Genomic DNA, 23,002 nt, shown 5'->3' on the forward strand with positions numbered 1-23,002 from the left:
AGGGTGTACCTGCCAAAAGAGGCATATTGGATGTCTGAGAGAAAACAGTGTGGTGTTTTAGCAAAGTGTTTCCTCCCTGTTTTTTGACTCTTGTTTCTTTGAAATAATTGAGATAGTTCGTAGACTTCTGTTGAAGGTTCTCCTTCTTCAAAACCCTGATTTATCAAATTGTTGTTATACATTTTAGTCTAATAATAAAGCTATTGTTAAAGTAAAGAAATCTATTCACAAAGTTTCTAAAGATTAATCTCATTTGTATGAAGCTATTACATCATGCTACATAGGTGGCTTAATTTTGTGGAAAGAGAACTGGTAGTCTTTTGTTTAAAACCTTTTTTACTGTTACTCAATAGTAAGAAATATATTTTATATCATGACTCAATATGTAGCATATGTAGTTGTATGTGTCTTCATTGATGAATGGATAGGGGTGGGGGGGGGGAGAGGGAGAGAGATACTGATATATTATTGAAAAAGCTTCATGAAACAACTACATGCAATGCACTCAGATATTTTCCTCTAAGTCTAATCTAATGTATTCTGTTTTGATTTAGTTTAGTATTTATACACTGCAGGCCATATTCCACTAAAATGACTTCAAAACATTGGGTCATAATGTGAAAAATAATGCTATAGAAGACATCCTTTGCAGATGCAGCTGTGCCACTATTTCTCCATTTGACCTGTGAACTTAATTTTCACTAGGTGGTCATGGACTTTTTTTAGTATTAAAATTTCATGAGTCTATCAGTTGTACTATCTAAAGGATATCACCAAACTGCTGACATTTTTAGTTGGCCAGGGAAATACATTTTCTTTGATCCAAGTACGCTCAACAACTCTCCTCAGCAAACAAGATGTGTCAAATCATAAGTAGAAAACCAGACATTTTCTCTTTGCAGTGGAGATATATCTTCAGGAAGGAGTTGGGCATTGTGTTTTGGAGCATTTCCAAAGCAGATAAAAAGGGCATGTAATTGATGCCAGTTAAATACTTTGGGAGGTTTCTTAGGTGTAAAAGATTAATTTGTACTCAAGCTACCCGAATTATTTCCCAGGTAGTTATAAAAGCTTATGAGAAACATATGTTATCTTCCAATTTGTCCTTTTTGTTTTGTTTTTTGCCCTTCAATAAGTCATACAATGTTGTATATTTGAATGTTGAAACTAGCACTTTTAATTATAAAGTTGTTATTGGATAACTTGGGGGGCATTGGGCTGACTTGGGGGACGGATTTGTAGAAGTAATTTTTGTAGGCTCTTTTCCCAACCCATAAATGATAGCTTCGTTTTACCAACTTCTTGGAATGAACGGTAATTTTGGAGAGTTTATAGCCAATATTTACCTCATTTGAACTATAACAAGAAACATTGAATTGAAAATAAGCAAAGAAAACACTGAGCTACGTTAATTCCAACTCAGAACTCATTTTTTCCCTCAGTCAAAAAGAATTTTCAGTTTGTTAATCTAAAAATCTTTCCTTTTTAATATAACTTTGGCTTCGTTAAGAGTGTCTAAACAGAGGAAAAATATATTTTGAGAGACTTATCTTAGACTTAACTCAATTTCATAGGCATTTTAATGACTATCCTTAAAGTCATTGTAAGAGGTGATGTTGAAAAATCTTTAAAATCTTCTAAGAAATGAGTATTCAAAGGAAAGGTTTTAGAAATAATTTTTAGAAATTTGATAGGAGCAAAATCAAAGAAAGGCATCTAGAGCATTTTGCTTGATGGCAAATGTGAAGTTTTGTTTTTTGTTTTTTTGTTTTACACCTGAGAATGATACTAAATAGTGTTATCATGTACTGAACAGTTCTCTCGGAGGGTTGGAGAGCGTCTTTGAGGTTATCTACTATCATTTTCTCCCCAGAGCAGGGATTCTGTGGGTAGCATTTTTGAAATATGACCTCATACTTTTCTAGATGGTATGGGGTGCACAAAAGTAAGAGCAATGTCAGCAGTAAAGAGACAATAATTACTGTGAGATCAGAAGGAGATATTTCTCACTGGGGAAGCAGAGATTCTTCACAATGCAGGTGGCTCAGAAGCAGAATTTACTTAGGAATGATGGGTAGAATTTCACTTGGAGAAGGCCTGGCAGGAACAAACAGGGTGTGTTTGAGATACTAGTGTCTCTTGTTTGCCAGGAGTGGTGCAATCACTTTTGGCAGAGCATATTTGCAAGATACATACCAGGCCAAAGGTTAGGCCAGCAAATTGTTTTCCGCCGTCCTAATGGAGTTAGACCTCATGAGAGCCAGACTTCGTGGAGATGAGTGGACAAGTGTCTGTGATCCAGAACAAGTTGAATAAATATGCACTGAATGCCACGTGCTTGTAACTACTTATGGCACATCTTCATTGAGGATTACATTCACTAGTGTGCTTCAAAATACTGGTAGTAAACATTTGCTTTAAAAGTATGCATGTCTGCATTATCCATATAAAGTTTGGACTTCATATTAGTAAATTTTAAAATTAGAAACCAATGTTTTTCTTGTTCCGTATAGACACAGGGAACATGGAGCTGCTCCACCTGTATGGAGATGAAAAGCAGAAGCAGCAGTGGCTTGAGCCTCTTCTCCAAGGGAGCATTGCCTCCTGCTTCTGTATGACAGGTAAAGCAGGTCACTGTTCTCTGTGCAATCATTCCCCCCGGGGTTATGGATGAGCTGAAGAATGTGGGATGTGGCTCTGTGTTTCGGGTAAATTTGCCCGTGGTCAGAAATGTGAATATACAGTTTTAAATTTGGAAATTTAGAAACGTGCAGAATAAAATTACCCTCCCCTTAGGTAGGACACCAGATGATGTTTTCTGGTAGTTTATAGGCAGAAACAGCAGAGAAAACCTAGTTTCATAATCTTTTGACTTGCATTTCTAAAATTACCACTTATGGATATTTAAGATCTTTTTTGCCCTTGTGAATGGAATATTCCTCTTTGTGACAATTTTATATTGACACTTACAAAATACGTTACTCTGCATAAACCTGGAAAAATAGAACTTTCACCAATGCTGGTCAGATAGCTCAATTTATAATTATGTGGGGGAAATAAAGCTAGAAGCATGTTAATAAAAATAGTTTGGTACCATTTGTACATAGGAAACAGTAAGAACTCCTAAAGGGACAAAAACATTTTCATAATTGAGTTTAGAATTAAACTAAACTTCATCTGGTCATAATTTTGGCCAGAAATTTTTGTCTTCTATAACATTGCATACATTTATAATAGCAACACCCATCTCCATTTAAATCAATAAGAGGCATTTATTGAATACCTGCAGTATGATGCGTTAGCTACAAAGCATTAATTTGAGATTACAAAATAAGTAGAGTACACAGCCCCATTTCTAAAGGAACTGAGTCTCTAATTTTAGAAACAGAACATGTGAAATATCTGAAGGACCCATTTAAAAGAGCATGTATTACCAAGTACAGATTAATGTGAGAGCTGGCCTTTAAATTCTGGAATGCCATGCAGTAAAGCAGCCTTGTAAGAGTTTCATGGTAAACTTTCTGCAAACATTATGTGTTGAGCAGGCTTTATAGAATGCAAAATAAATAAGTCAGTGAAAGCATTCCTGATGTCAGCAATGTCAGCAGTAAAGACAATAATTACTGTAAGACCAGAAGGAGATATTTCAGACTGGGGAAGCAGAGATTCTTCACAATGCAGGTGGCTCAGAAGCAGAATTTACTTAGGAATGATGGGTAGAATTTCACTTGGAGAAGGCCTGGAAGGAACAAACAGGGTATGTTTGAGGTACTGGTGTCTCTTGTTTGCCGGGAGTGGTGCAATCATTTCTGGCAGAGCATATGTGCAAGATATGTACCAGGCAAAGGTGGAATTTGCAAGGCACAGTTAGAAATTGTTTAAGATAGTAAACCGCATGGTAAGGAAATCTGGCTTGCAAATATTTAGTACAGACTTCCGTTGTGGGAAGAACAATGCTTTTAATCTACTTTTGATGACTGGAAAAAGAATTGAGTTTTACCTCAAATCATTTATCAATGAGGAAGCCAAGAACACAATTCAGATTGCAAATCCCCACTGTCCTAAATACTTCATTCATTCCTTCTCCAATGCACATGTACTGAATGCCTGTTCTTTGTAGGTTATGGGAGAACCAGGGTGGCATGTGAGAAGGATAGGAAGATGAAAAAGATAAAGATGCTCTCTGTCCTCAGAGAGTTCACTTTTCCTTATCTAACTCCTTTTGGTAAACCAATGGTATCTGCCTTCCTGTAAATTTAGCCTTTACTTATTTATAGAGCCAGATGTAGCATCCAGCGATGCCACAAATATTGAATGCAGCATCAAACAAGATGGAGACAGCTATGTAGTCAATGGCAAGAAATGGTGGAGCAGTGGTGAGTATTCAGATTGACCCTTTGTGCTCAATGCTGTGCTAAAAGAATTTGAATATAGTTATTGGTTTTCTGATCACAGTTCTTTAAATTCTGCCTTAGCATTTTCAAATTTAGAAATAGTTGATAAAAAGAATAGTAAATTTAAAATAACATCTCAACTAGATGATGCTTCTTTTAAGCGCAGAAAGCATCTTTTTCTTTTATAGTTTGTGAAAAATAACATTCATATTAGTGCACAATATTTTTGACCATTGTAATTTCTACCAAAATTAAATTTTAATAGGGACATATCACATGGACTATAATCCTATCCTAATATATAAAAAGCCAGGGGCCATCATGACCAAAACAACCAGACAGAGACCGAACAGCAGGCTGCGTGGGGTGACCAGGCCGGCAGGGGGGTTAGTGAGGGATGACCAAACGACTGAACAGCAGGCTGTGTGGGGCAACCAGGCTGGCGGGGAGGGAGAAGGAGGGCAGTTAGGGGCAACCAGGCTGGCAGGCAGAGGCAGTTAGAGGTGATCAGGCTGGCAGGGCGGGCAGTTAGGGGCGATCAGGCAGGCAGGCAGGTGAGCAGTTAGGAGCCAGCAGTCCCAGATTGTGAGAAGGATGTCCAACTGCCAGTTTAGGCCTGATCCTGGCAGTTGGACATCCCCCGAAGGGACCTGGATTAGAGAGGGTGCAGGCTGGGCTGAGGGGACCCCCACCCCCACCCCTCCATGCACGAATTTCGTGCACCAGGCCTGTAGTAATTTATATATAATTGTTTTTAAAGACAAAGTATACATTATTACAAATAATTTATTGTGGTACATATTTTTCATTGCTTAAAAATACAAGTGTTTAAGTAAAAAATAAGAATCTTTACACATAGAAAAATACATTGTTAATCAACTCTTAGTAATAGACTCACATAAATGGATGAACCCTTTAAAAAGTTATAAAAATAACTGATTATAATAATCAGGTATGATTGTCTGAGGATTGCTTCTAACATATACATGATAAATCTAACGTAAGTCTAATGGGATAACCAGTTTATTACTAAAGAAAGGTGACATATGGAAGCAAATTATGTGTTTAGAAACTTACCAAGAAGGTATTAAAAGGGCCAGAAATGCTTTTAAAGTATTTTTGTTGTTGTTGATGGTTATTATGAAATCACTTACAAATTAAGAAACAGGGAAAGAGGGATAGATTATATTTTGCTGTATAGTTAATCAAGGATTAAAATTATGCAGGGAAATCATTCTTATATGATTTAAAATAATTATAAATGCCCCTTAATATAAGCCTCTTTATTAATGTTTTAGATGGTCTAACATAGCAAAATGTTTTTATTACTTATGCCTGTTATTACTATTTTCCAATATTGTTCATTTTTATTTTCTTGTTTTATGCATTATTGTGTTTCCTCTTCTTGGTTTCTACCCTCCCCCCTTCTTCACCCCAACCTCTTCTTTGTAATAAGTTCCCACCACAGTGTCTTGAGATTTGAATTTCAGAATAATGCAGATGTTTTAGCTGAGGGCAAAGCATCACTCATGTGTATCGAAGCAAGACACAGAGCAGTTTTACATTTAAATGCTGAATGTACTGGTTGGCTCTGTAGGGACTTCAGAATCAAAAGGAACCTCCTCCACATTTTGTCTTTGTCTTCTCCAGGTCCCATATTTCTTGGCCACTTTCATGATGTAGTTTTTAAAAGAGGATCCCATGAAAACGTACAGGACTGGGTTGAGGCAGCTGTGAAAGAGTGCGATGCTCTCTGTGATCTGGATGGCGACATCCATGCGTTTGCTCATGTCGCAGTTGGTGATCAGGGAGTAGATGATGTCTATGGCTTGGCAGAACTTGACAATGTTATAAGGCAGCTGAGTGGCAATGAAAACTATAACCACTGCGAGCAGAACTTTGAGGGGTCGAGATTTTTTAATGTTCGGCATCTTGATGAGTGTCCTTGCCGTGATAAAGTAGCACACTCCCATAATAAGAAAGGGTATCACAAATCCGATGCAGATTTCCAGCATTTGAATCCATGCTTTCAGTGATGTTTTTAGGTGGTATGGAAAGATGGGAATGCACCTAGCCTTGTGATTTACAGTATAAAAAACCAGCTGAGGTATGCTCAGCAAAATGGCAGCCATCCAGACACAGACACAGATGAGCCAGCATGGTTTGCCCACTCCTGAGTGACTCGGGGCTCTAGTTACTGCCCAACATCTGTCTAGGCTGATACAAGCCAAAAACTGCATTCCAGAGACAAAGTTGACTGTGTACAAGGCCGAAGTGACTTTGCACATGATTATCCCTAAAACCCACCCATGAACTGCATTAACTGCCCAAAAAGGCAGAGTGAATAGGAGGAGCAAATCTGCCACTGCCAAATTCAGGATGTACACATCTGTTTTGGTCCTCTGCTTCTTGTAATAGGCATAAATCGCCACTACTGTGGAGTTGCCTGCAACTCCAATGATGAAAGCTATTGTGAAGAAGGCAGGCAGGAAAACTTTTGCAAAATTTCTGACCTCCTCTTTTACACAGACCACTTCATACTGACTGTAGTCATGAGTGCCATTTATTTCACTTTCCTCATAATAGTAATCTGTCGATTCATTGTGCTCCAAAGCCATGGCTGCAATCTAAATGGCAAAAAAGAATACAGGATATTCATTTTAATGTTGTTTGCAAGGAAACTGTTTTTTAACCTAGCATATACTTTGTTCTCTTACTAGAGAAGAGATAACATATATGAGCCTGAATCTACCCTTCTTTTTTTTTTCTTTTTTAAAAAAATATATTTTATTGATTTTTTACAGAGAGGAAGAGAGAGGGATAGAGAGTTAGAAACATCGATCAGCTGCCTCTTGCACACCTCCCACTGGGGATGTGCCCGCAACCAAGGTACATGCCCTTGGCCGGAATCAAACCCGGGACCTTTCAGTCCACAGGCCGACGCTCTATCCACTGAGCCAAACAGGTTAGGGCATGAATCTACCCTTCTTTGAAATCCTTTAATGGAAGCCACATTGGAGTATATCCCCAAGACTAGTTTTCATCCACAGGCACACCCCATGCTGCAGCACACGTACTCATTCTGCTCTTTTATCTCATGGACTATTTCCTGCCCTTCCCTTGGAGGGCCAATTCCTGCTCATTTAACTTGGATGTTACTTCCCCAGAAGACTTTCCTGTTCCAGAAGCTATATAGACATATCTCTCAAAAAACTGACCCCATCCTATGGAAAAGATGTGCCTCCCAACTACATTTCCCCTCTATGTCCTAAATTCCCTATGATGGTAATTAATACCTTATAGAGTGTGTGGCACACACTAGTTGCTCAGTAAATACCTGTCAAATACATGTTTTACCAGCAGATATAAAGCTGTTATTCTCCTGCCTAACCACTGTTATTTTACTATTTTGGCTATTAATACCCAGCAATAGTAAGATAAACTTGCACAGAATTCACAAGCTTTAAAATGTATTTAATAATGTCTTTCAATGTTTTTATTAGAGTGCTGAGTTTTGCTTTTTTCTTACCCTGTCTGTCTCCCTTTAGTTAGTTTTGTCCTTGGAAGAATCCAAAATATTCTTATAGAATCATGAATGAAAACCTTACTTTCAGAACAGTGTGATAACTTATGGTACATTTTCAAAAGAATGTTCTTATACTTGCTACCTTTTTGGGGTGAGTAAAGCAAAGTAAAGAAGGGCCCCTGAGGACAGCTACCACATAAAAGAACTACTTTTAACAACTTAAAATGACTACTTTTATCCTTACTGTTTTTGAAAAGTTCCAATCTGGAAGATTACCCTAGTTTTCATTAATTATTAACACAATGTGAACTTTGTTATTTCCTTCTCTTTTATCATAGAAATCTTGAACCTGATAAGGAACAATGTGGTCAAATAATATAAGATATTAAGGAAGGTTATTTTAAAATAAGAATTAATCTCATTAAAAATGTGCATAAATAGGAGTAGGAATGAAAATTATTTCCAGAAACGATGCTCTGGCAATAGCATAGAAACATATTTGGATAGCTCTGTAATTATTACAGGAACAAAAAAATTAGCGTTTGTAAAACAAAGCAAAAATAATGGTATAGCAAAACCTGTTTCTCATTAATAAAATTTCATAGGCAATAATGGTATTAAAATAATGCATATTTTCTTCTTGCTATATTTAAGTTTAAAAAATATAACTTTTCAAATAGCTTTTTTTGCACATAAATGTTTAGACTTTTATGCATCAACACTCCTTCTACATAAGTAAATATAAAACATTTTTGAGCTTTCAAAAAAAAATCATATCCAAGTCAGAATGAGAAAAGAAAGACCAACCTGTTTCAGTGTGCAGAAAGAGAGCAGCAGTCTTGAGTGCAGTGCGGAGTGAAATCAAATGACCTTGCTAACTGGGGCTACTTTTGTTTTCACTTTATACCCCGCCTTTATCTTGCATCCAAAAGGGCTTTCCTGAAATTTAACCTCCTGAGCACTTGATCTTTATTTCATGTATAACCATCCTGTGAAACCAAATCCAAGTTCTTAAGTGTCCTACGACACAAACCTGGAAGAATTTCAGCTTGTTTCAACAACTACAGACCTTTCAAAGTTTCCACTTAGCTGAAGGCAACCAGAAAGTGCCTGTGGCTTAGGAACTGGCTGCCAAGTCAAAAGAACTCACCCAAGAGCATCCAGGCAGCTAAGGAGCACTGTGGGTAGCATCAGAAAAATGCTGTCTGAAGTTATCTTGTCTAGGAAAGAAAACAGAAATTATTTTTCACCCAGAAAATTATCTTTTTGAAGACTAAATTAGAAGTAATCGTTAGGCATATCTAGGAGTTAATATTTTTGTGCCACATTAGTATTTTCCTTAAGCTGTGAGACTCGTCTTTGCTTCACTGTTCCTCTATCCTTGATCCCAAAGTATGCCTTTCCCCATGACCTTAAACTCTTTGGCCTTCTTGCAACCTTTTTCTTCAAAGACCGGCATCCCCTCCGATGTCTTAGTCAGTTGTTTATTTTTCTGATTCCAAACAAATGAAAATTAGAGAAAGAAATGTATGCAGATTTAGCCTTTGTGGTTTATTCCAAGTTGACTCTCCTCATATTTACATAACAGCTCTCTTGTTTATTACATATTCATGCAAGGCTAGGCTTAGTCTCCACCTGCAGAAGTTATTTCAGACCCATGTCATTTTTTCTCCACGCAACTCAATTTACAGAAAATAGGGTCTGGGTCATGGGGCCGTTGTCTTCCTTCCCCTCACCACAGTCCACATGTGAGGGTACAGCCAGATTCTTCCCCTTGTTCTCCACCTGTCTTTGAGGCCAAGGCTTTATCCACTGAGCCAAACCAGCTAGGGCACTTTTATTGATTTTTAGAGAGAGAGGAAGGGAGAGGGATAGAGAGATAAAAACATCAATGAGAGAGAAACATCATTTATCAGCTGCCTCCTGCTTAACTGCTACTGGGGATCAAGCCCACAACCCAGCGTGTGCCCTGACTAGGAATTGAACCAGTGACCTCTTGGTTCCTAGGTCAACACTGAGCCACACCGCCCAGGCTACCTTATTTTTTAGTTTCTTCAAAATTTACCAGATATCTGAAATTTATTCGGCACTTACACAAAGCTATAGCAACTATTTTTTTTTATTTTTTTTATTGATTAAGTTATTACATATGTGTCCTTATCCCCACATTACCCCCCATCCCCCCCACTCAGGCACAACAATTTTTTTTATGACAGAAAGAGCAAGGCAAGAAATGCTATTGGGAAATATTAGAGAAAACTATATATATTCTGAGTATTAGGAAAATGGGGCTTTCGACTCTGGTTTAAGGGAATTAGAAGATTTTACTTTTGAAGGATGTAGCTTCTGGCTATCTAGACTAAGATCCATGAAACCTTAAAAGATTTATCCAAAATGTTCTTGATTACCAAGATAGAAATTGAAAAAGAAAAGATCTCTACCAAAAATGAACCCCAAGTCATACCATTATGTCCTAATCTGTTTACAGTGTGGTATTTAATGGCCAACTTAATATTATTTTTTTAAAAATGTCCTGTGCTGAGTTGGTTAAAAGGCTTCTCCTTTATTTCCTAGTCACGATTTGAATTACATGTATGAACATATGATTGCATGTTCTGCCAACTCTGGGGAGCAGTTGTGGGATTCAAGATCAAAATCAGTCTAAGGTGCTTCCTTACTCCACTCCCAGCCCATGAGTGAATAGTCGTCAGTTTTAGTCACGCTACCTTCTTCCCCTTTGTTCCCTTTCCTGGGTGAAAGTTTTTTTAGTGGGTTTAAAAAATCAGTTGAAGTGTTTAATAAGGCAGAGTGTGGTTGAAGGATTTCTGGAGTTGTGTATTATCACATGGAAGAAGTGAGGAAATGTCCCACCCTGCGCAGGAAATGGGTCCTCCAGGGCCATGTTAGATGTTCTAATTAAGAGGAGATTAGGAAAGAGAGAAAAGAACATACTGCAGTTTACTCAGCAAGTTTCTGTCTCCTTCTCCTAATTGGGATCTACAGATTTGTTTACAAGATGGTAGGCTAGTGTTTAAACTTATTATTATTATTAAGTTAGAAGTGGTAACGAATCAGAATCTAGCTAAGAGCATACGCTTCCATCCTTCCACACCCCAATAGCCTACCTCAGAGAAAATTCTTCTAAAGTTTCTGGTTTTAGTTCTTTGGTTTCTGCTATAATTTTAAGTAAAATGTTTTTTTTCCTCTCTCTCCCAGTTTATTTATTGACTCTCCAATGTGAATCCTGACAATTTCACTCATTTGTATTATAACTCTCTGCATGTGTGTGTGTGTATATATAATATATATATGTCTGTGTGTGTGTGTATATATATATGATTATTTCAAATTTTTTGTTACTTTTTAAAAGTTAAATGATCTCTAAATCTTTCCTCTGCATCCTCATTGGACAGCACCTCTTCAAGCTTTACTATAACATGAGGCTAAGAGTGCACTGACCCCTTTCTCTGCCTTTATCCCTTCCTTCCATACTGTATCTGGTATCAGCCTCAGCTGCTACTTTTACATCGTCAGGAGAAATAGCATTTATGTACTTTCTTGCAACCACAGTCATAGTTGACCATAGGATGACTCTAAACTTTGAAACCAACAGATAGCACTTGCCTTATAGGACCATGTTAATATAGGGTGCCCCAAAAAGTATATACACACTTTGAATGATTATAAAGTCGGTGATTATTAGCATACAGTTCATTTTCAAAATTTAAAAGAATCTACAGAAATTATTAATTTTTTTGTCAATATCTGTTTTCAAATTGATGACAGTTCTAGGCATTGCTGATAATGCAAAGCAATGGAATCGCAACCATCAAGAATCATTTTGTTTGGTATTTGTGCGCCCTTGATTCATCAACTATTGCCAGTTTTGTACCCTTAACTTTAACTTTTATGTATCGCTATAAAAAAGTCTAGTGGATAAATTTTCTCTTTTCAAAGCTTAGTCTGGCTTCACGCATTATTTCAAATCAGTTAAACCTTAAAAGGAGTGAAAATTGAGTTATCAGCTGTTATATACACATTATATTTGGATACCCCAATTATAAAGGCAGTGTTTGTATTTAACTGCATTTTCAAACTTCCAGTAGCATTTTAGGACGAATTTTCTTTGTTCAAAGTTTAGTCTGGCTGAAAAGGAGGGAACATCAGTTGAGTGATATCAACGGTTAAAGTGTGTGCTCATGTTTTGGGACACACTGTATTGTTCGGTGCCTGTCCAACCATTTAGGATTTCCCCTTTATTTGTGAAGCTCTGAAGGGTCACGAGCACATATCTGAAGATTCTTCTTTGCCAGTCAGTGGTCCTTTAAATCCGAGATTTTTTCTCTCTCCCAGTTTTACAAGTTTCTTTGATAAATTCTTCCCTTTAGTTTTCTCTTTATTGGACTATTTTCTCTTTATTGGACCCCTTGTATTCTGATGTTGGACTTTGTTTTTGCTCTAATTATCTCTATCTTTGCCCTCCTATTTTTAGTCTCTTTTTCCTTTGCTTATGGAAATTTTCGTGATTTGATCTTTAGTGCTTCTATCAAACTTTGTTTTAGCGATCATAGCTCAATCTCTTAAGAGTTTTTATTTTCCTACTCTCTGGTTGTTCCTGTCGCATAGCATCCTTTTCTTGTTTTGTAGCTACAATGCATTTGGACCTCTCAGATTACATTAACTAGAAGTCTTTGAGTTAGCTCCATTTTGTTTTGCTTTAGGTTCTCTATGTTGTTTTATTTTGTTCCTCTAAGGTCCATTTGGTTTATTCTGGACAGTTATTCTCTTTAATGCTCTGACTCTCTTCACATACTACAAATCCTTGTCTTTCTGTTCATACTTAAGAGAAAAGAAAGAGTAGCTGGTGGAGGTTTTCTTTGTTATTAACACTGAGCTCTTCCTGAGGAGGAATTCTGCAAAGAAACTTGGTGAACATGTCAAAACCGGTTTGGCTCAGTGGATAGAGTGTCGGCCTGCGGACTCAGGGGTCCCAGGTTCGATTCCAATCAAGGGCATGTATCTTGGTTGCGGGCACATCCTCAGAAGGAGATGTGCAGGAGGCAGCTGATCGATGTTTCTAACTCTCTCTCTCTTCCTCCCTTCCTCTCTGTAAAAAATCAATAAAATATATTTTTTTAAAAAAGAAAAGAGCCGAAACCGGTTTGGCTCAGTGGATAGAGCGTCGGCCTGAGGACTGAAAGGTCCCAGGTTCGATTCCGGTCAAGGGCATGTACCTGGGTTGCGGGCACATCCCCGGTGGGGAATGTGCAGGAGGCGGCTGGTTGATGTTTCTCTCCCATCGATGTTTCTGACTCTCTATCTCTCTCCCTTCCTCTCTGTAAAAAAATCAATAAAATATATTAAAAAAAAAAAAGAAACTTGGTGAACAGGGCTGGGCCTCACTTTAGAGTCAGCTGATAGGAAGCTAGCATTCAAGTCTCAGAGTGACAGGTTTTCGTAACACATGGTATACTTTCTCCTTAGGCTGTTAGATACCTGCCTGCAACACATTTGCCCACTTACAAATCTTGGATTAATTTCCCTTTTGTGACCTCACTTCTCAGTCATACCTTCTGACTCTGGGGCCAGAACCTCCCCCTTTGCAATTTCTTGTGTCATTTTCTAGACTCTTGACTTCTCTGTCCATTTCATTGGTCAACTTGCCTCCTTCTGTTTCCAGACATTTATTGAACTCTCTCATCTGTTGGTGACCACCAACACCACCAATCCTATACCTCACCTTCTATATCCCTTTTCTATTATGATTTTACCTTCATTGTACTCATATTTTTATATCAATGGGATCTTAGGCACAATGGGAGACAAACATTTCTGCCATCTTGACTCTCTATAGGTTGGTTTTAGAAAAGCTATAATTTCAGTTTCTATTCTGAACTCTAGCAAATTCTTGATGTTTCCATTGTCTAGTTTTCTCTGATTAGTATCTCCTCGATAGACTGAAAATACTACAAGAGCTATAGTTGTGCATTCTATTTCATTTTTTTCTATAGAGCCAGAGATTCAACTGTATGGAATTTCAAAATTCCAAATGCAAGTGCTAGGTTTTAAAGTAGACCCATTCAAAACAAATAAAAATATAATAAAGTAGGCTTATTCTCTCTAATTTCACTCTTCAGGTTTTTTGTCTGCTGCTTGCCTTAGTGTTTCTTGCCTAGTCCTCTTCTAGCACTGTTTCTTCACTCTGCCTCTTCACAGTCCCCTCTCCATCTGGAGTCAGGGCATCTCTCCTCAGCCCTGCTCGCCTTTACTCTTCACACTCACTGTATGTGTGTTTCCCAGACATTTCAATATACAACCTGTATTTCTTCTTCATATCTCTGCTACACATTTATATCTCCTAGCAGTATTTCTTTGAATAGTTTTGAGACTCAGTAATTTTCAATTCATGTTCAGTCTTGCTCTGTCCCTACTCCCATTCCCACCTCTCCTCATATTATTTTAAAATAAATCCCAGATATCACATCGTTTCCTTCAGTTATTTTAGTATTTTCTCAATAAGGGCTGTTTAAAAAATGTAACCATTTACACACCTAAAATTATTTCATTATCATTGCATATCTAGGAAGTATTCACATTTCTAATCCTGTTTAATCCTATATAATAAAAACCTAATATGCTAATTAGACTGAACAGCCAAACGACCTTCTGGATGTCCTTCCAGACAACCTTCTGGACAAAGCCAGGGCTGAGAGGGCCGGCTGAGGCTGTGATGGGCTCGAGGGCCAGCTGAGGCCAGGCCGGGGCTGCAAGGGTTGAGCCCCTTGCATGAATTTCATGCATCAGGCTTCTAGTGGTTTCATAATTATCATTAATATTTTTAATTTGAATTAGGATCCAAATAGGGTCTAAAAATTACTGTTGGTTGATATGTGTTTAAAAGTCATTTTTAATCTGTAAGCTCCTTTTCTCTCCCTCTTTTTTTTAATCAATCAAGGATTTTTCCTATTTTTTTTTCCTATTTGTTTGTTAATCCTCACCAGAGGATACTTTTTCCATTGCTTTTCAGAGAGAGTGGGAGGGTTGGAGGAGGAGAGCAAGAGAGAGAGAGAAACATTGTGAGAGATACATGGACAGGTTGCCTCCCGCACACATCCTGAGCAGGGGATGGGGAGTGAACTTGCAACCCAGCTACGTGCCCCAGCCAGAAATCAAACCTGAAACCCTTTGGTGTGTGGGCCAATGCTCTAACCACTGAGTACACTGGCCAGAGCCTCCTTCTCTCTTTTATTGCAATTTAACTAAGAAACTGGATTACTTGTCTCAGATTTCCCACAGCTCATATCTTACTGATTACATCCCTGCATTGTCCTTTAATATGTTCTATAGAGTTTATCCTTTTAACTTTTTTTTTATTTTGTTTTATTGCTTAAAATATTACGAAGAGTAGTACATATGTCTCCTTTCTCACCCCCCCCCCCCCCCCCGCCCGCCCCCTGCCCCGCTTGACCTTCCCCCGGCTCCCCCTACTCCCAGTGTCTTCTGTCCATTGGTTATGCTTATATGCATGCATACAAGTCCTTCGGTTGATCTCTTACCCACCCTCCCAACCCTCCCCGGCCTTCCCCCTGTAGTTTGACAATCTGTTCGATGCTGCTCTGCCTCTGTATCTATTTTTGTTAATCAGTTTATAATGGTCTTTATTATCCATAAGTGAGTGAGATCATGTGGTATTTTTCTTTCATTGACTGGCTTATTTTAGTTAGCATAATGCTCTCCAGTTCCATCCATGCCGTTGCAAATGGTATATCCTTTTAACTTTTAAACTCCTGGGATATTATGGCATTCAACCATTTGACATCATTCCTAACATTTCTCATCAAATCTTTATATCATTTCAAATCTCTTGAAACTGCATTTCATAAGAAGTTAGAAAAAAAGAATATGATAATTTAAGAGTTTGTAGTCATGTTTAACTTAATCGGACCCAGTTGTTTATGGCCTTAATTAGAAAACCAGTTAAATGGTAGTTTCCTTGTAGGACCAGGTTCTTCAACTAAGTGGTGAAAATGAAATGTACTTTTTTGAAAATAGGTTCCTTTATGGAATTGCCCTAGACCTCTGAACCGTAATAAAATAAAAATTTGCATTAAAATGAGAGAAGCTACATTTCAAATTTCTAACCCTTACATACATACATACAGAGGCTTACTGAAGGTGGAATCAGAGCCTCATATGTGTGGAGAGCTCCAAGCAGACCATCTTCAGCTGCTCCACAGTAAGGCTAGGGCCAAGGATGGAATCTGGGATAGGTGCTGAGACCCTCACTCAAGTAGATTTCCCCTGGTCCAACTCCCTTGCAGGGGAAATGAGGTTGTTTTCTCAGCCACTGGTTGGGGAGTAAATTTAGAGCTTTAACATTTCCTTGTCCATGTGTCAGAAAACAAGAGATCTAAACAGGAGGAAATGCACTGGCAAGATTTCACAGCCTTCCTGGCTGGCTACAGTCTGACATGGTGTGAATGGGAGCGCTTGTCATCTTTTCTAAAGGGCTGCAGCTGTTTCATGGCTTGACTTCTGGGTACTTCTGTACAGATTTCATTGATGGAGTCCATTCTTGGCCTTGCCAAGTCATTTTTCTTGAGTTGACATACAGTTTAGTACATAAGCATTCTTTTTTTTTTTAATCAAGGATTTTTCCTATTTGTTTTGTTGTTGTTGTTTTGCGTGTGTGTGTGTTTTGCCAGGGATAAACTTGGAAGGATTAGAACTTTTAGGATATAATGTCAGACTGAAAAAAATTTTTATGATGTATTCTGCTCATTTTCCCCTTGGTTTTAGGAGCTGGGAATCCAAAGTGCAAAATTGCAATTGTTATGGGAAGAACTAAAAATGCCACGACACCAAGGTAATAAAACAATTGTGATTGAAATATATGTATGAAACAAGTCAGTCTTCCTCTCTATCCACATAATTTACTTAAAATGCAACATTTGGGTTCATAAATCACAATATAAAATATGATATTAAATTTCACACATTTGTATTTCACTATTTTTTTGCTTAAAGATATATTTAGGACATATTTTAGGAAATGTTGCTGTATATTCTTCACTGTGGAAATTCCTGTATTAAAAGTGTTGCTACTTCCCAAAGCTTTTTGGGTCAGATTATAAAACAACATTTTTCAGAACTGTCTGTAAGTAATTAAGTGATGTTTAGATCAAACTCTTGAAATGTTTAACACTGTATATCAGTTCCCATTGTTGAGCAATGAGAAGCCTCAATTAAATAACTTTTACTATTGTTCCAGATCCCAGCCTGCATCCGACTCTGCTGGATATATTATTTTTACACCCCATTCTAGACATCATTACTTATGTGTTATATGATGGCAACAACAAAAATGACAATTGTAATTCCTCCTAACATCTGTTTTATTTCTCCACTTAGCAGACTTCTCCTAACATCTCTTTTTGTTTTGATCAGACACAAACAACACAGCATGATTCTTGTTCCTATCAACACACCTGGAGTAGAAATCATAAGGCCTCTGTCAGTTTTTGGCTACATGGGTAAGTGCTCCATCAACATGGCTCTGCTGGAAGACTGGAGTACGTAGTTAGACTGAAGGGAATAGATTGCATTTTAATGTAGGACATGTGTTCTTAGAAATCTGTTGGCCCTAACAACTGCCTTAATATAAATGCCAACAAATAAAGAGAGGTGGTGCATTTTGTTTACTTTTGGGAAAGGGCGTATTCAAGGAACAACTCTGACTGCCAGTGTTCTTTCTATCTGTCATCCAGGAGAATGGGCCAATGTAAAATATACCTAGAAAAATTAAATCTAGGCAATCCACAATAAAATTTATTTTTAGCTTTCTTAATCATCCTATAAAAGCTGTAAGTAATGAGTTTTGACTGAATTGAATGCAAAAATTTTCCTCTCTTCTGTCCTTGCGTGGAATTTCTAAGGATACCTTTTTTAAAAATATTTTTTTATTGATTTCAGAGAGGAAGGGAAAGAGGGAGAGGGATAGAAATATCAATGATGAGAGAGAATCATTGACCAGCTGCCTCTTGCACGCCTCACACTGTTGATTGAGCCCGCAACCTGGGCATGTGCCCCGACTGGGAATCGAACCGTGACCTCCTGGTTCATAGGTTGACACTCAACCACTGAGCAACGCTGGCCGGGCAGCAAGGATACTTTTCTTACTTGCCACCCACATCAGGCTCATGTCCATTGTTTCTTTGCTGCTCAGGTCATTCACTCAGCTAGTATCTGAGTGCTGAACTGTTCTTAGTGCTTAGTGTACATTAGTGAAAACAAGAGACTGATCTCTCATAGAGCTTACATGCTTCAGGCAGGAGACAAGGATTAACTACAAACATGTAAATAAGTAAATTAGGTAGCATGGTGATTATAGAGCAGGTGATAATGCTATGAAAAAGTTTATTGAACTTCTGGTTCTGTGGTGACACTGGCTTTCTCTTTGTTGTGGTGCAATGAAAATGTTCAAGTTTTGCCCTAGCTGGTTTGGCTCAGTGGATAGAGCATTGGCCTGTGGACTGAAGGGTCTTGGGTTCGATTCCAGTCAGGGGCACATGCCCAAGTTGCAGACTCAATCCCTGGTGGGGGGCATGCAGGAGGCAGCCAATCAGTGATTTTCATCATTGTTGTTTCTCTCTCTCCTTTCCTCTCTGAAATCTATAAAAATATATTTTTAAAAAAGCTTGTTTCACAGAACATCTGACATGATCACCCTCTAGGATGCAGCTGTAGAACGCACCGCACCCACAGATTAAGCATTGGCGAGATGGGGATGAACAAGCTCACTGAAGCAAGTTGTGCATAGGAAGTTGGCTTGCAGACCAGCAGCCTGAAAAACTCCCACAATGGGTTCATAATATTGATTGGCTGCAAATACCCTCCATTGCAGAGCTATGTTAGAATTTTCAGTATGAGAAATCCATCAGCATTTCTCCAACTCCCTATGCCCAAGGCCAAAAGAAACAGTGTGGAGAAGATTGATTACTGACCTCGCTCTGACAGGAAAAGGGTGTGGGGTTAGCATGAGATTATCTCCAGAACGGGGCCGGGAGGAGCAGTGCTGTAAAGACAAGTGTGAATGTGTTCCCAGTTTCAGTGATATGCCAGCATTTTCAAGAGGTGACACATTGTGAACAAGCCTGCACTGGGAAAAACATTCCTAAAGGCCCAGCCTGCTTCATCTCCAGTGCTGAGCCCGCGCTGTCCCTCTGAGCAGCCTCTTTGCATCTTTGGGCACTGGTTTTTACAATGATAATAAGAAACTTAAATTACATTACTCACTTTCAATTTTTGAATTATTAGAACTTTTTTTTCCCCAAGCAAAATTTTCTTTGGAAGCCCATATATAAAAAAATTCAAAGCAGCAGCAATAATAAAATAGTCTGATTGGAGCTGTGGAGCCATCTTCCCCTTGATCGGCTGCAGCCTGCATGCCCCCTATTAGGGATCGAGCCCATAAACCAGGCATGCGCCCTGACCAGGAATGGAACTGTGACCTCCTGGTTCATAAGTTGGTGTTCAAACACTGGGCCATACTGGCCAGGCCCATCTTCCCTTTTAATAGCGCTACAACTTCAGAGAATGAGTTAAAAAGCCCTGGGTCAAATTTATTTTTAAAAACTCTTCTAACTTGAACATTTGATGAGTTTTCTGGGGTATAGGATGCTAGGGGGCTGGCTCAGGGCTCAGATCTACCCAGGAATGTCTGACATATGAGGCTTTTAAATCCTACTGTCTAAGTAATTATACTTCAGATTAATTATATGGTACTATTTTTTTGTTAACTCATTTTGCTCTTTAAAATTTTATTTTCTATTTGATAGATAATTTGCATGGAGGACATTTTGAGATCCATTTTAATCAAGTGCGAGTTCCTGCTAGCAATTTAATACTAGGTGAGAAAAGTTTGCAAAAATGATTCTACTGTACTGCGTATTAAAATATTTCCATGTCTAAATATGGAAAAGATATACAGTCTGCCTTAATTTAGATACTTTCCCTCTTACTCCATTTACAAGGGAATATTATTCCACTTTGTGGATTTTCTTACATGGAATAATGTTTTATTAAAGTGTTTGTGTTTTTGTATCACATCAATTGAAAACATAAACAATTATAGAATTCAGAGCCACATGCTTTTTCCTAAAACATGATCTTCAGGCCTCTGCTTGTTTTAAGAAAACCTCAGTACTCTCTGAATTCAAATTTTACACGTTATAATCATAAATAACCTGAACACTGTGTGCCTGGAATGTCTCTGCCCTCGTTTATCGGAATCCTGCCCCACCTTCAGAGAATCTCGCCAATGGCACCTCTTCCAGGAAGGCTTTTGTGCTCCTCACCCCATCCACTCTGCAAGACCCAGGCCTGCCAGGCCGAGGTTACAGTCTCTTCCTCCTACCAGCCTTGTCTCCTCTTCTTGACTTTATTGGCTAATCTTCCTCTGTAACCATCGTGGAACTAATAAATAGCTTATGCATAGTAGGTACTCAAGAGGTAATTCTTAAATTCGATCACAGTGTTTAATGATGGCGATTTAAAAAGAGAAATCAAAAGTTCTGTAAATGTATAGTGAACCTAATTACAGAACTTTCTTTCCTACCAGAATGTCATTTATACTGAAGGTCAGCTCATCATTTTCTCAGGATTTGTGTAACTAACACAATGAATGGGCTGCAGCTACTTTCCTCTTGGTGTTTCTTTCTCACAGGTGAAGGAAGGGGATTTGAAATTGCCCAAGGCCGTCTTGGGCCTGGCAGAATCCACCACTGTATGCGAACCGTCGGTCTGGCAGAGAGAGCTCTGCAGATCATGTGCGAACGGGCAACACAAAGGGTGGCCTTTAAGAAGAAACTGCATTCGCATGTAAGGATCATTATTTACTATTTCAATTTGTTGCAGCCAATGCACTACACTAACCTTGAACCAAAACAGCATTTGGTCAGAGAGAGATTTCCTCTACATGAAACAAGGAGATTCTTTCCCCCAAAGTACATTTATATCTGTATTTAAATGTAGTCTGCTAAGAGAGGTTTCTCTTTGTGCGGATTAAATAACTCCAAAAGTGCTTCAGCACTCAGCACGGAGAGCGTGGACAATCCTTCAGCTTTCTCAGATTCTCGCTTTCCAGAGAATCTGGGGCATTATACTGTCTGTGGGCATGTGAGGGCTGTCATAGGAGGAGGGACTGCTCTGTTTTCGGCTTTCTGGAAGAATTGGTATAGATAAGTGTAAAGATAGAGGAAAACAGCCTAAAATTCAGTGAGAGGAGAGAGATTTAAAAATGGAATGGATGCATCAGGAGGAAGTGAGTTCCCTGTCACTGGGAAATGTAAGTAGAAATGGAACCAATAGTTGGTGGGATATTCATGATTTTTTAAAATTCTCTCTATAAATGACGTACTACTGAGTCTATTGTTTACAAAGCACAATAAAAATTAGAGAACATGCCCTAACTGGTTTGGCTCAGTGGACAGAACGTCAGCCTGCGGACTGAAAGGTCCCAGGTTCGATTTCAGTCAAGGGCATGTACCTTAGTTGCGGGCACATCCCCAGTAGGAGGTGTGCAGGAGGCAGCTGATCGATGTTTCTAACTCTTTATCCCTCTCTCTTCCTCTGTAAAAAATCAATAAAATATGTTTTAAAAAAATTAGAGAATATTTATCATGAGAGAAGATATCATTTCAGACTTCCTTGAAAAACTTTTTAAGGCAAGTGGGATATCCAAATCATCCCCAGAAAGCCCTTCTAACTTTTAAGAAGACAAAATTATCATTAAATATTTAATACTTAAAATTGCTGACATGTTAATATAGGTAAAACTTGTGATAAAATTGTACTTGTGTTTGTTGGACAAATATATTTTAGGACATTGGTTTCCTTGTAAAGTACATTTGTGACCATCTTATGAAATGTTGCAATATATTTTTCACTTTAAATTTCTCTGTAGACTATGTTTGCTTTTTGTGAAATATTTTCAGCAGATCTATGTTTAGTCATAGCATTGTTCTTTTGGGAAAATACAGCCTGCTTTATGGAACACACGTAGGGATCATTCATGGGGAACCCCTTTAGTACATGGCCAGGGCAAGGGTTCAGCAGGAGAAGGTAGGAAGGTGTGAATTTGGGGGCCATGGATGCAACTCCGCACTGCTGCTGGAATGGTAGCGCGAGCTGCTCAAGGCATCAGCTATCACTTCTTACGCTTTCTCCTTCCAGGATTGCATCCAACCCCTCGAGCAGGGTAAAGGGAGGACACAGAAAGGTTGAGGGCCAGCATCTTGAATACACATCATGAGAGATGTTTCAATATTGCACTAAAGGGAAATTTCCCTCCTGCTCTTTAAAATTAATGTATCAATTAGAACAAGGCTGGGCTTTTTTTTCCAAAGTATGACTCCCTGGAAACTTCTTGCATTTGACAGGAAGAAAATGATCTGGCAGAAGTCAAAGAGATGTGTAAGCATATCATCAACAAAAATTCGGGCCAGCTTTTTTTTCTTTTCTTTTTTTTTCTAATTTGTGAAAGTAACATTCCTTTTCCCTGAATTTGGAGACTCCTTCCAGGCACTAAAGCTAGCAGTTCTATATCAAAGTTCTGTCTTAATAACTGATCTGGCCATTCCATACAGCACTCAGTTTCTACCCACTTAATCCTTTGCAGCAAATCCAGGGTATGTAGATACCCAGCTGCACACTCTCCTTTGTGCTGCAGCTGGGCAGCCTCCAGGGTCTGTCCGTGAAGTTAGGGTCCCATTTCACACCGTCAAAAAGGATTCTCACCACTGGTGGCTCATTTCAAGTTGTCAATTCAGAGTCTTGTTTCAACCTCTAGGGCAGAGCCATCTAATAGAAATATATTGTGTCACAAATGCAATTTAAAATTTTCTAGTTGCACTTTTTTAAAGTATAAAATAGATGAAATTGATTTTAAGAATTCTTAACCTAATATATCTAACGTGTTATTTTTTTATTTTAAATCATTTATATTTTCAATTACTGATAACACAGAATATTGTATTAGTTTCAGGTGTACAACCCAGTGATTAGACAGGATATAACTTGTAAG

At 38.4% G+C, this 23,002-nt stretch overlaps 2 protein-coding genes across 2 annotated transcripts in view; one reads left to right on the plus strand and one right to left on the minus strand.

The window, feature by feature from the left end:
- Nucleotides 1–23,002, plus strand: part of ACAD11 (acyl-CoA dehydrogenase family member 11) — a 63,618-nt gene that overhangs the window by 33,801 nt on the left and 6,815 nt on the right. Inside the window, exons 12-17 of the mRNA XM_081105922.1 lie at nucleotides 2,514–2,621; nucleotides 4,278–4,376; nucleotides 16,720–16,786; nucleotides 17,368–17,453; nucleotides 19,758–19,829; nucleotides 20,645–20,799. Coding sequence (XP_080962048.1) covers nucleotides 2,514–2,621; nucleotides 4,278–4,376; nucleotides 16,720–16,786; nucleotides 17,368–17,453; nucleotides 19,758–19,829; nucleotides 20,645–20,799 — 587 coding nt within the window. The remainder of the gene's footprint in view (nucleotides 1–2,513; nucleotides 2,622–4,277; nucleotides 4,377–16,719; nucleotides 16,787–17,367; nucleotides 17,454–19,757; nucleotides 19,830–20,644; nucleotides 20,800–23,002) is intronic.
- ACKR4 (atypical chemokine receptor 4) lies at nucleotides 5,169–7,339 on the minus strand. The gene has a single exon (XM_081105921.1). It carries the CDS (start codon nucleotides 7,010–7,012, stop codon nucleotides 5,960–5,962), a length of 1,053 nt encoding a protein of 350 aa, XP_080962047.1. The 5' UTR covers nucleotides 7,013–7,339; the 3' UTR covers nucleotides 5,169–5,959.

The sequence above is a fragment of the Myotis nattereri genome (assembly GCF_964212035.1).
Source record: "Myotis nattereri genome assembly, chromosome: 14".
NCBI lineage: Eukaryota > Metazoa > Chordata > Mammalia > Chiroptera > Vespertilionidae > Myotis > Myotis nattereri.

Excerpts from the sequence above, each read along its gene's own strand:
- ACKR4 (XM_081105921.1), bottom strand. The coding sequence starts at position 7,012 with ATGGCTTTGGAGCACAATGAATCGACAGATTACTATTATGAGGAAAGT.